Source organism: Heterodontus francisci, chromosome 7 (assembly GCF_036365525.1).
Source record: "Heterodontus francisci isolate sHetFra1 chromosome 7, sHetFra1.hap1, whole genome shotgun sequence".
Lineage (NCBI taxonomy): Eukaryota > Metazoa > Chordata > Chondrichthyes > Heterodontiformes > Heterodontidae > Heterodontus > Heterodontus francisci.
The window spans coordinates 49,752,329-49,764,689 of record NC_090377.1 but is presented as its reverse complement, the minus strand read 5'-3'; the positions used below and the strand labels follow the sequence as shown (position 1 = coordinate 49,764,689).

The following is a 12,361-nucleotide window of genomic DNA, read 5'->3' as shown; positions in this document are numbered from 1 at the left end:
GGCCATGGTCCAGGAAGAGGGGAGTCCATGGAGGTGAAGGTTTTGCCACTGGGGGTCCTCTGTGGGCTATAGATTGCCTACGGAGGAGGAACAAAGGAGTGCGCCTTATTTTACAAGGTGCCCTCCTTGCGTGGCAGAGGTCCCCTGCTCCACCCACCCCGCCCCCCCCCCCGCCACGTCCAACCCCCCCCCCCCCCCCCCCCCCACTGGGTTAGCAGGAATTGGCCTTTGGGCGGGAAGGCTGTCAGCCTATCCCACCCTTTCCTCACTCACAAAAATCACTTGGCGACGGGCCCTCCAACCCCCGCTATAATTTTATGGGCATACCCCACTCCCCAACTAAGGGGTGCCCATAACATCCAGCCCTCTGTGTCTACAAGGTTGTCAATCATGCTAATTAAAATACCATCCTGACTTGGAAAGACATCACCATTCCTTCATTGTCACTGGGTCCAAATACTGGAACTCCGTACTAAACAACACTGTGGGTGTATCCACATCACACAGACCTCAGCAGTTCAAGACCTTCTCAAGGGCAATTAGCGAAGGGCAATAAATGCTGGCCTTGCCAGTAATGTCCACATTCCATGCACAAATTAAAATAGGTTGATTAAAACCTTTACAATTTAGAAAGTACTGCTGATCCTTTTTAACATTTAAAATAATAAACTAGCATTAACAGCCATCACACATTGTAAATTAAAATTGCTAAATTACAGTACTTAAACTATGGAAACCTTTTAAAAGGAGCAATAATCAACTTACAACAGGGGACTTCTTACACAGCTTGCAGTAATTGGTATCTGCTGAAATATCAACACGACTAGTGTTTTATTTTAGCATATAAAATGAGAATACGTATAGTAATATTTGGTTAAGTAGAAGTAATGAAGTACTGAAAGTTAAAAGAAAATCCCAACAAGCTCAATCTCCCTCTGATTGAAAGCCAGTAGTTTCAAATTCCTCTTTAATTGATATAATAAATACAAATTTTAAATTAACTATATACAAAGTCAGAAGGATAGGTTGTCTCAGAACAGGTGCAAACAGGAATGTTCTAGGCTGAACTATGGTTATGTTGAATGTAGTGGGAGCTTTTGATCCTATTTCCCCATCTCAGTAAACATCAAAACCATTGCTCTATTTCATCTTGGCCGTTCCCCCCGATATGGTCCATATCTTCGTGCCATAAGTCCAAGGAATGTAGACTTGAATGGATATGGCAGATAACTGGTTTAGCCAGTCACCACCAGATCTGCCTGGGTCACATAAAACACCATCAGGTCCTGCTCTCATCAGCCAAAACTGTTCACCATTTCCCTACTGCAATCCACCTTCCTAAACTCCTCTCCCCTGTCTCCTCCAGCCTCATCTCCAATGATCAGTCAAAGGAGCTTATGGACTTTTGTGTCACAAAGATTGAGACCATCCAATCAGCTGCCTTTACTTCTTCCCCTTCCTTCCTCTCGGCCAAACATCCTCCAAGCTTCCCCTCTGCACTAGCCCTGAACTTACATAATTCTCTAATTTCTCTCCCATCTCCCCTCATGACCTCTCAGTATGCAATGTGCCAATGAGACCCAACTCCTTCTCCCTCAACCCTATTCCCATTAAACTTCTGACCACCCAACCTTCCTTCCTGGCTTCCATGTTAACTGATTCTTTTAACGGTTCTCTCCCCTCAGGTACTGTCCTCCTCTCCTAAGGATCTACCATCATTACCCCGATCTTCAAAAAAAAAACCCTTGACCGCTCCACCCTTACACACTTCCACCCCACCTCAAACCTCCTTTTCCTCACCAAAGTCCTTGAACATGTTGTTGACTCCCAAATCCATCTGTTTATTCCAGAACTCCACATTTGAATCCCTCCAATGAGGTTTCCGCTGCTGCCATAATACTGATATGGTTCTTAACAGTCACAAATGACATGCTATGCTTTGTTACATTGAAGGCACCACAAAATACAATTTTCTTTTGTTGTCATCTCCTCCAGCCCTACCACTCTCCCAAGAATTCTGTGTTGCTCCAATTCTGATCTCTGGTGCATCCTCGACTTCCTTTGCCCCACCATTAGTGGCTGTGCCTTCAGCCATCTACAGGTCCTAAGCTCTGGACTTTCCACCCTAAAACCTTCTGCCTCTTTGCTTTTCTTCCTTCTTTCATGACTCAGCTGAACGCCTACCTCTTTGACCAAGCTTTTAGTCACCTGTCCAAACAACTATCTTTGGTTCGGTGTCAATTATTTTCTTGCCGGAGTTATGTTCCCGTGAACTGACTGGGAACATTTTACTACATTATAGGCACTATATAAAACAAAATTGTTCTTGATGTTATGTTATCTGACCTTTGGTATAGTGCCTTTGACTTAGGAGCATTCTGTTGACAGAGTACAAAGTGGCAACGTTTTCCATTCCTCAGACCTCTCCTTCTCAAGTACAAAAATATAACAATACCAAAGTGAGGTATTAATGTTTTACGTGGAATGGTGCTATAGAAATGCAGCCTTACAATTTTTTTCAATTATTTTCAAAATACTTTGTTTAAAAGAGGAAGGCCTGATGATATTCACTGATTGTTCGCTTGGCAATTGCTTATTACACTTGCTGTCAAAGTCAGTACCTTTCACATATAATTGCACCTTCAGCTTTAGATGGTTTCCAAGCGTACATAAATGCAAAATATATCTGATCAATCATTAACCAACTTTTTGACCATGTTTATAGAGTATGTTGTAAAAAGTTACGTAGTCAATAGGAGGTGCATTACAGGTGACCAATGAGTTGAAATGAAAAGGACTATAAAGCAGATAAGGGTGAGTCAAGGCAAAGTAAAGATATATTTTTGCTTGTGGTACACGCGAGGTCTTGGGACAGCAATTCCCAAACAAGATCTTTGCACTGCATTCCTAATTTTACATTTGAAGTCTGAATAAAAAGTAACAAGAGATTATGTTAGTTGGGTAACTTAAAGTGGGGAGTACAAGGCAAGTTCACAGCGCCTCAGCAATATAAAATAAAATAAAGGAAGAGTGTTTCAATTCTGGCCTCTCGTACATCCCCAACATCCTTTGCCCCACCATTAATGGCCATGCCTTCAGTCATCTATAGGCCCTAATCTTCAGAATTCCCTCCCTAAACTTCTCTGTCTCTCCACCTCGCTCTCTTCTTTTAAGGCCCTACTTAAAACTCACTTCTCTTTGATCAACCTTTTGGTCACCCCTCCTAATAGTTTCTTCTTTGGCCTCCTGTATATGTGTTTCCCTATGCCTCCATGAAACATTTTTGGATATTTTTCTACGTTAAAGGCACTCTATATTATTGCAAGTTCCTACTGCTGTGGATATCTAGGAAGCCAGTGATTAGGAACATAGGAATTGCTCGACAAAACAAGATCAAGGTCCATTTAGCTCACTTCCTTGCATCCTATTAGTCACATGATACAACAGTGGAGCTGTTGACTAATCTACAACTAGTCTACAACAGACCTAGACATGACACAAGGAAGGGCCCTGTGATGGAAAAGCTTTGGGAACCATACGACTAAAGTCACCTGTTCCTCCCAAGCATGTTACACTGACTACATATCTGGTCTCAGATGATTCATATTGCAAAATGCTATTTTTTTTGAAAGAAATCGGTCTAATTTGGAAAAATTAAGTAATTAATATAGTTTCTTTTTTTTAAAATTGATAGCAATTTTGTATAGGGAGAATATATTTCCCGATTTAAAAATAGGTAACTTTATTACTATGACATTAGATCATAGTATATGAGATAAAAACTTGCACAGAACAAAACAAAAAGGCTGGTGTTTAAAAGGCTGATACCAAAATTAGAATTAGTCACTCAGCTTTCAGTATGAGAATTTAGATCATTTTCATTCACACTAATTTTTTTTGTAATTTAGTCCCACATGTCCTGAATGGTATTTACCAAAAGATTAAATAATGGTTGAAGTAATTAACTTGCAATCAATAGGGTTACCACTATAATCTTTTCACTGTCTACTATTGCTATTGTGCCAAGAGGATAATTTAGTATTAGTTGTTTGCACAGGTTTTCTCTATCCTGTAAACAAATGGATGTTATTGGAAATATAATTAGAAGCAGCAATAGGTAAAGTAAAAGCATACCCGATAAAAGTAATCTGATATGCTTCACTTCAACTGTTAGGGAAATAAACAATGTAGGAAATAATTAAAATTCAACCTTTAATAAAATGAATTACCTAATTTGTAAATCGATGATCACTTGTCGCTTGTCCACCTGCTCAGTGTACACTTTAACACCAGAGATTTTGGGTGGCTGGAAACAGGAGAAAATTATTAGCAACTCTTACACCAAGTTTGTAGACAAAGACATAGTGCAATCTAATTTTTTTTTAAAAAAGCTTGAAACAGCAATTTGCATATTAACAGAAGCATTAAGTAATCTTGTTATTTCTGTAAAATCCTTGAACTCTTTTTGGGGAAAACATATAGAAAAATTAAACAAACAATCTTTCTTTTGGGCCTCCTTATCTCGAGAGACAATGGATACGCGCCTGGAGGTGGTCAGTGGTTTGTGAAGCAGCGCCTGGAGTGGCTATAAAGGCCAATTCTGGAGTGACAGGCTCTTCCACAGGTGCTGCAGAGAAATTTGTTTGTTGGGGCTGTTGCACAGTTGGCTCTCCCCTTGCGCCTCTGTCTTTTTTCCTGCCAACTACTAAGTCTCTTCGACTCGCCACAATTTAGCCCTGTCTTTATGGCTGCCCGCCAGCTCTGGCGAATGCTGGCAACTGACTCCCACGACTTGTGATCAATGTCACACGATTTCATGTCGCGTTTGCAGACGTCTTTATAATGGAGACATGGACGGCCGGTGGGTCTGATACCAGTGGCGAGCTCGCTGTACAATGTGTCTTTGGGGATCCTGCCATCTTCCATGTGGCTCACATGGCCAAGCCATCTCAAGCGCCGCTGACTCAGTAGTGTGTATAAGCTGGGGATGTTGGCCGCTTCAAGGACTTCTGTGTTGGAGATATAGTCCTGCCACCTGATGCCAAGTATTCTCCGAAGGCAGCGAAGATGGAATGAATTGAGACGTCGCTCTTGGCTGGCATACGTTGTCCAGGCCTCGCTGCCGTAGAGCAAGGTACTGAAGACACAGGCCTGATACACTCGGACTTTTGTGTTCCGTGTCAGTGCGCCATTTTCCCACACTCTCTTGGCCAGTCTGGACATAGCAGTGGAAGCCTTACCCATGCGCTTGTTGATTTCTGCATCTAGAGACAGGTTACTGGTGATAGTTGAGCCTAGGTAGGTGAACTCTTGAACCACTTCCAGAGTGTGGTCGCCAATATTGATGGATGGAGCATTTCTGACATCCTGCCCCATGATGTTCGTTTTCTTGAGGCTGATGGTTAGGCCAAATTCATTGCAGGCAGACGCAAACCTGTCGATGAGACTCTGCAGGCATTCTTCAGTGTGAGATGTTAAAGCAGCATCGTCAGCAAAGAGGAGTTCTCTGATGAGGACTTTCCGTACTTTGGACTTCGCTCTTAGACGGGCAAGGTTGAACAACCTGCCCCCTGATCTTGTGTGGAGGAAAATTCCTTCTTCAGAGGATTTGAACGCATGTGAAAGCAGCAGGGAGAAGAAAATCCCAAAAAGTGTGGGTGCGAGAACACAGCCCTGTTTCACACCACTCAGGATAGGAAAGGGCTCTGATGAGGAGCCACCATGTTGAATTGTGCCTTTCATATTGTCATGGAATGAGGTGATGATACTTAGTAGCTTTGGTGGACATCCGATCTTTTCTAGTAGTCTGAAGAGACCACGTCTGCTGACGAGGTCAAAGGCTTTGGTGAGATCAATGAAAGCAATGTAGAGGGGCATCTGTTGTTCACGGCATTTCTCCTGTATCTGACGAAGGGAGAACAGCATGTCAATAGTCGATCTCTCTGCACGAAAGCCACACTGTGCCTCAGGGTAGACGCGCTCGGCCAGCTTCTGGAGCCTGTTCAGAGCGACTCGAGCAAAGACTTTCCCCACTATGCTGAGCAGGGAGATTCCACGGTAGTTGTTGCAGTCACCGCGGTCACCTTTGTTTTTATAGAGGGTGATGATGTTGGCATCGCGCATGTCCTGGGGTACTGCTCCCTCGTCCCAGCACAGGCATAGCAGTTCATGTAGTGCTGAGAGTATAGCAGGCTTGGCACTCTTGATTATTTCAGGGGTAATGCTGTCCTTCCCAGGGGCTTTTCCGCTGGCTAGGGAATCAATGGCATCACTGAGTTCCGATTTGGTTGGCTGTATGTCCAGCTCATCCATGACTGGTAGAGGCTGGGCTGCATTGAGGGCAGTCTCAGTGACAGCATTCTCCCTGGAGTACAGTTCTAGGTAGTGCTCAACCCAGCGGTCCATCTGTTTGCGTTGGTCAGTGATTATGTCCCCCGATTTAGATTTGAGGGGGGTGATCTTCTTGATGGTTGGCCCAAGAGCTCTCTTCATGCCATCATACATTCCTCTGATGTTTCCGGTGTCTGAGGCCAGCTGAATATGACTGCATAGGTGTTGCCAGTAGTCGTTTGCGCAACGCCTAGCTGTTCTTTGTGCAGTACTTCTGGCTGCTTTAAGTGCTGCGGATGTTAAATCGCTGGGGGCTTTCTTGTAGTTCAAAAGTGCAATGCGCTTAGCGGCTATGACAGGTTCCAGCTCTTCATTATGAGATTGAAACCAGTCTGCATTTCTCTTCGCACTTTTGCCGTAGGTGGTCAAAGCTGACTCATAGATGGCATCTCTGATGTGGGCCCACTTGGTCTCAGCATCCCCTGTGGGAGTGTTTTGAAGGGCTGTTACAAGTGAATTTAGAAATTTTTGTAACAGCTGTGGGTGAGAAATTCTGCTCGTGTTGATGCGCGGGTGGCCCTTCTGCTTGGAATGATGCAACTTCTTTGGTCTGAGTCTAACCTTGCTGCACACCAGGGAGTGGTCGGTGTCGCAGTCCGCACTGTGGAAGCTGCGTGTGATTTGAACACTGTTTAAGGCGGCTCGCCTTGTGACAATGAGGTCTAGCTGGTGCCAACGACGTGATCTTGGGTGCCTCCATGAAACCTGGTGACAGGGTTTAGTGTGAAAGAACGAGTTGGTGATGCAGAGGTTATGATAGGTACACAACTCAAGCAGTCTCTGCCCGTTCTCATTCATCCTTCCAACGCCATAGCGCCCAAGGCAGGAGGGCCATGAGTCATGGTCGGCCCCAACCCTGGCATTAAAGTCCCCCAGCAGGAATAGGTGTTCGGTGTTGGGGATGCTGCTAATGATGTTATGGAGTTGTTCATAGAACTGGTCTTTAGCTTCAGGTGCGGAGCAGAGTGTTGGAGCATAGATGCTGAGTAGGTGTACTGGACCAGAGGTGGTGAGCAGTCGGATGGACAGTATGCGTTCCGAGCCATTTGAGGGAGGCTCTATTAGTCTCTTTTTGGGGAAAACATATAGAAAAATTAAACAAACAATCTACTTACAATAAAAATATTACTTTGAAACTGTATGGTCCATAGGAGAGCTATGCTTTGACGTTTAGTAAGCTTCTGTGGAGTTAGAAAGCTGATTTTTATGGTCTCTTTCTGCCCCAGCACCAGACAGTTACAGTGCACCAAGAGTGGCTGCTTCTGACTAAGCCCAGGAGTGCTGGTTATTACCTGTCCTAGGCTCGCCACTGGTATCAGACCCACCGGCCGTCCATGTCTCCGTTATAAAGACGTCTGCAAACGCGACATGAAATCGTGTGACATTGATCACAAGTCGTGGGAGTCAGTTGCCAGCATTCGCCAGAGCTGGCGGGCAGCCATAAAGACAGGGCTAAATTGTGGCGAGTCGAAGAGACTTGGTAGTTGGCAGGAAAAAAGACAGAGGCGCAAGGGGAGAGCCAACTGTGCAACAGCCCCAACAAACAAATTTCTCTGCAGCACCTGTGGAAGAGCCTGTCACTCCAGAATTGGCCTTTATAGCCACTCCAGGCGCTGCTCACTGACCACCTCCAGGCACGTATCCATTGTCTCTCGAGATAAGGAGGCCCAAAAGAAAGAAGAAAGAAGAGGCCAGAGGTATCCCTGGCACAGGCCTACTCCCAGCTGAGCCTTTTAATTAAAAGTCGATGCAAATGCAAGAACAGTTGCAGTCTTCTCAGTCCCACAGTTGCACATCAGGCCTTCAAGATAAGGGCCATCTGGCTCCTTTTGGAGATCAGCAGCTGGTAGGCCTCAGGTGGCTCAATTATTTCTGGGGCGGGGAGAAGCAGGTTGTTCAATAATGTAAATGCTGACCTACCTCTCTGCAGCTTGCCCTGTGATACCTGCGGACCCTTCAGTCGCAATGGGTTCAGGGATGGTCCATACCACCATATTTCACTGTGGTGCCTAGCAAGAAAATAATGGCAGGCTGGGCACACTCACTCCTGCCTCATTTACATTACAGTGATAGGCCTGTGCCTTGGGAAAGCACTGGAAATCCTAGCGCAATATGAAGGATGCAAGAGATCTGACGAAATAAAACTCTATTGCTTTCTCTTGATCTTTGTGCCCGAGGAAATAAGTATTTCCTTGGGGTCAAAGGTCAATTCAGTGCCCGTGGTTCCTGTTGCAGAAGTCAGAGAATCATTTACAGGAAGTCTGTTGACAGATCGGTTGACTCTTTTCCATTATGCCGTTATATTCCATTTATTTTATTTTGTTTCCAGGGTGTTTATGAAGTTAATTATTGCATAAAATATACAGTACTGCTGAGACTTTACCAAATATCAACATTACACCTTTAACAAATTGCAGATTTGCTGACTGCTAACAACAACCCTCCCAACAGAAGAATGGGTCTATGAATCTCTCAGCTGGAGATTGTCACTCTGCAGAAAATAGAATCTTATTACTATCAACTTCATGTTATAGACCCCAAAAAAATTCAAGCAGTCATTCTGCATTTGCAGGAATAGCAACAAGTCCAATACGAAGACGACAATCAGATAAACGGAATCTCTCGTCACGTTCACCCTCCCTCCAAACACAAGGTAGGATGTCTTTACCTAGTCTTTTCTAATCTGGGACTAGAGTCCACAACCTTCACTTTAGTTTTATAAATTATGTCATTCCATTTTTGCTGGGGATCTTCCGCTTGGCGATCACGGCTCTGATGTTATCTTGGAGACAGGGAGGGTGTGGGGCAATTTTGTGGGCGGGAAGGCTGGAAGAATAGGTTTAATTCAAATTTAAAAGCAGGACCCACTTACCATTTTTTGTCTCTGTCGCCTGTCTGCAGCCAGCCAGATTAAGAGGCTGGCTGGCTGTTGGGCATGTTAGACTTTGGCACCAAGCCACCAATTGGGAGCAGGCAGGAGATCAGGGTGGGAGGAGATTAGAGGCCAGGGTAAAATCTGGATCTGGGAGAAAAAGGGAGATTGACAAGGTCGGGTGTGGGGAATAGGTATGGAAATCACAGTGTTTGGTGAAGCATGTACACTGGGATTCAGGTAAGTGGACTTGCTTCCTGGATCTAGAAGTCGTCACCTCCCTTCAGCTGCCAGGGTTCCTAGAGGCCCAGAAAACCCAGCCAGCCAGGTTTAAGTTTAAAATAGGGGTTAATTCTGAGGCGTACAGCCTCATTTAAATAGTTCAATAACAAACCCCGCCTCCGGCCCCACCTCGCCTCCCCCCCTAACCCCCACTCCCCAAGTTCCACATCCTACCTTCTTCAAAACCAGAAGTGAGTGGGTTGGAGGCAGGTTTCAGATTCTTAAACATTTTTAACCTCTCATCTAACTCAAACCCATCAGTTTTTGAGGGTTAAAATTGCCCCAAGATTTCTAATCCATTCCCTAGCAAAGTCTTAAATGTGCCTGTGTAAATAGCAAGCTTCCGATTGTCATTTACAGAAAAATTATTCCCCCTTTCCCAAAGTAGTTTTAATGTACATAAATCAGCAAGGGCGAGTTAAACATAAAGCATTAGCTCCCTCCTGCTTCTTAGAAATCCAAATATTGCAAAACAATCCAACTAACAGAATGCTCCACAAGATGCTTCTGACAGTCTTCACCTGAGTTTATCTGGTTTGGAATTACTGGATGAAAATTACAACACTTATGGAAAAGTACTGCAGCTGGAAATATATAATAGTAAGCAGTTCAAGTGTAAATATGCTACCAAACACTAAGAAGCCAAAGGATTTTCAACAGATATTGCATTAACAACTGTGGAGCATGCCATGATTGGGGATGGAGTAAATGATTACTCAGCCCTCCAGAATTATTTTCCAATTTAGCAAATGAGTGAATGCATTCATGAGTGGCATATCTGGATTTATTTAACTATTATGCAATCCAATCCCTTGAGTTAGCTTTGATTAGTGTTTATGAAGCTGGCTAAAAATACATTAATATGCAGCGTGAAAGAACAAATAAAGCAGAACTGATGGTCTCTAAGCTGGAATGATATTTGGCAAATTACCAGGACAGCAGGCAACTTCTTGAATGGATCCTGCTGTGAAATGCTTTGACCATAGAGATCATCACTGAAAATTGCCATGAGCAGGACTCACTGCCACAATGTCTTCAAATCCACGGTGAGCAAGATGATGATGTTCTGGTCTATAATCACTGGGTACCTTTTATGATTCAGTGTTCTTTTTAAATAAAGTGAGAAAAGATAGACAGACTTACATTTATATAGCGCCCTTCACAACCACCAGATGTTTCAAAGTGCTTTACAGCCAATGAAGTACTTTTGAAGTATAATCACTGTTGTAATGTAGGAAACGCGGCAACTAATTTTCACACGGCAAGCTCCCGGAACAGCAATTATGTTTTTTTTTGTGATGTTGATTGAGGTATAAATATTGGCCAGGACACCAGGGATAACTCCCCTGATCTTCTGAGTCGTGCCATGGGGATCTTTTACATCCATCTGGGAGGGAAGACGGGGCCTTAGGATAACGTCTCATCTGAAAGACAGCACCCCCAACAGTGCAGCACATCCTCAGTACTGTCTGCCTTGATTTTTGTGCTCTAAGACCTGGAGTGGGACGTGGACCTGGAACCTTGTGACTCAGAGTGCTACTGCCTGAGCCATGGCTGGCACTTGAGTGACTGATTTATTCGGACTAAAAATACAAGCAAGCCAAAGCAACAAAGCAGACTTCTGGAGTCACTGCAATGACAGTATATGCATTTTCAAACTAGCAATTTATCATTTGCGATGTTCTGTCACAAAATTTGTTTTTACAAACGAAACTTTACTTTTCCCTTTAAACAACCTGATTTTATATATTTTTTTTTTACACAAAACTGAATTCTGAGTAAACTTGCAGTTTATATGTAAAAGAATAATCTGGAAAACAGAAGTCAACACAGTTTTAAACATGGAAGATCCTGCCAGACAAGCCACCTTGATTTCTGAGTAAGTGCCAATGCAAGTCAGTTGTGATAAATCCTACAACAGAAGGTGGAGCAAAGACAGGTAAACTGAGTTAACGTCTTAGATCATTTACATTAGACAGGGAGTTCATTTGATCCATTGAGTCCATGCCTGCTCTCCATGGAGCTTTTCAGTTAGTCCCACTCCCTTGCTTGATCCTCATAGCTCTGCAGGTCTATTTTCTTCAAGTGTCAGCCAATTTCCTTTTGAAGGGGGAGATGGTGGCATAGTGGCAATGTCACTAGACTAGTAACCCAGAGCCCCAGGCAAATGGTCTGGGCACATGGGTTCGAATCCCACTATGGCAGATGGTGGAATTTGAATTCAACTAATAAATCTGGAATTAAAAGCTAGTCTAGTGGTGACCATGAAACCACTGTCGATTGTTGTAAAAACCCATCTGGTTCACAAATGTCCGTTAGGGAAGGAAATCTGCTGTCCCTACCTGGTCTGGCCTACGTGACTCTAGACCCACAGCAATGTGGTTGACTCTTAAATGCCCTCCGAAATGACCTAGCAAGCCACTCAGTTGTATCAAACTGCTACAAAGTGTAAGAAAAGGAATTAAACCAGATGGACCACCCGGCATTGACCTAGGCACCGGAAACGACAATGGCAAAACCAGCCCTGTCGAACCTGCAAAGTCCTCCTTATGAGCATCTGGGGGCTTGTGCCAAAATTGGGACAGCTGTCAAGCAACAGCCTGACATAGTCATACTCAAGGAATAATACCTCACAATGTCCCAGATACCACCATCACCATCCCTGGGTATGTCCTGTCCCACCAGAGGCGGCGGCACAGTGGTATACAGTCAGGAAGGAATGGCCTGTGAGCCCTCAACATTGAATCCAGACCCCATGAACTCTCACAGCATCAGGTCAAACATGGGCAAAGAAACCTCCTGCTGATTACCACCTAC

General features: G+C 44.1%; 1 protein-coding gene across 1 annotated transcript in view; it reads right to left on the bottom strand.

Moving 5' to 3' along the window:
- Window positions 1–12,361, bottom strand: part of LOC137371967 (extended synaptotagmin-3-like) — a 145,886-nt gene that overhangs the window by 86,431 nt on the left and 47,094 nt on the right. The window contains exon 4 of the mRNA XM_068035144.1: window positions 4,230–4,306. Within this exon, the coding sequence (XP_067891245.1) occupies window positions 4,230–4,306 (77 nt within the window). The remainder of the gene's footprint in view (window positions 1–4,229; window positions 4,307–12,361) is intronic.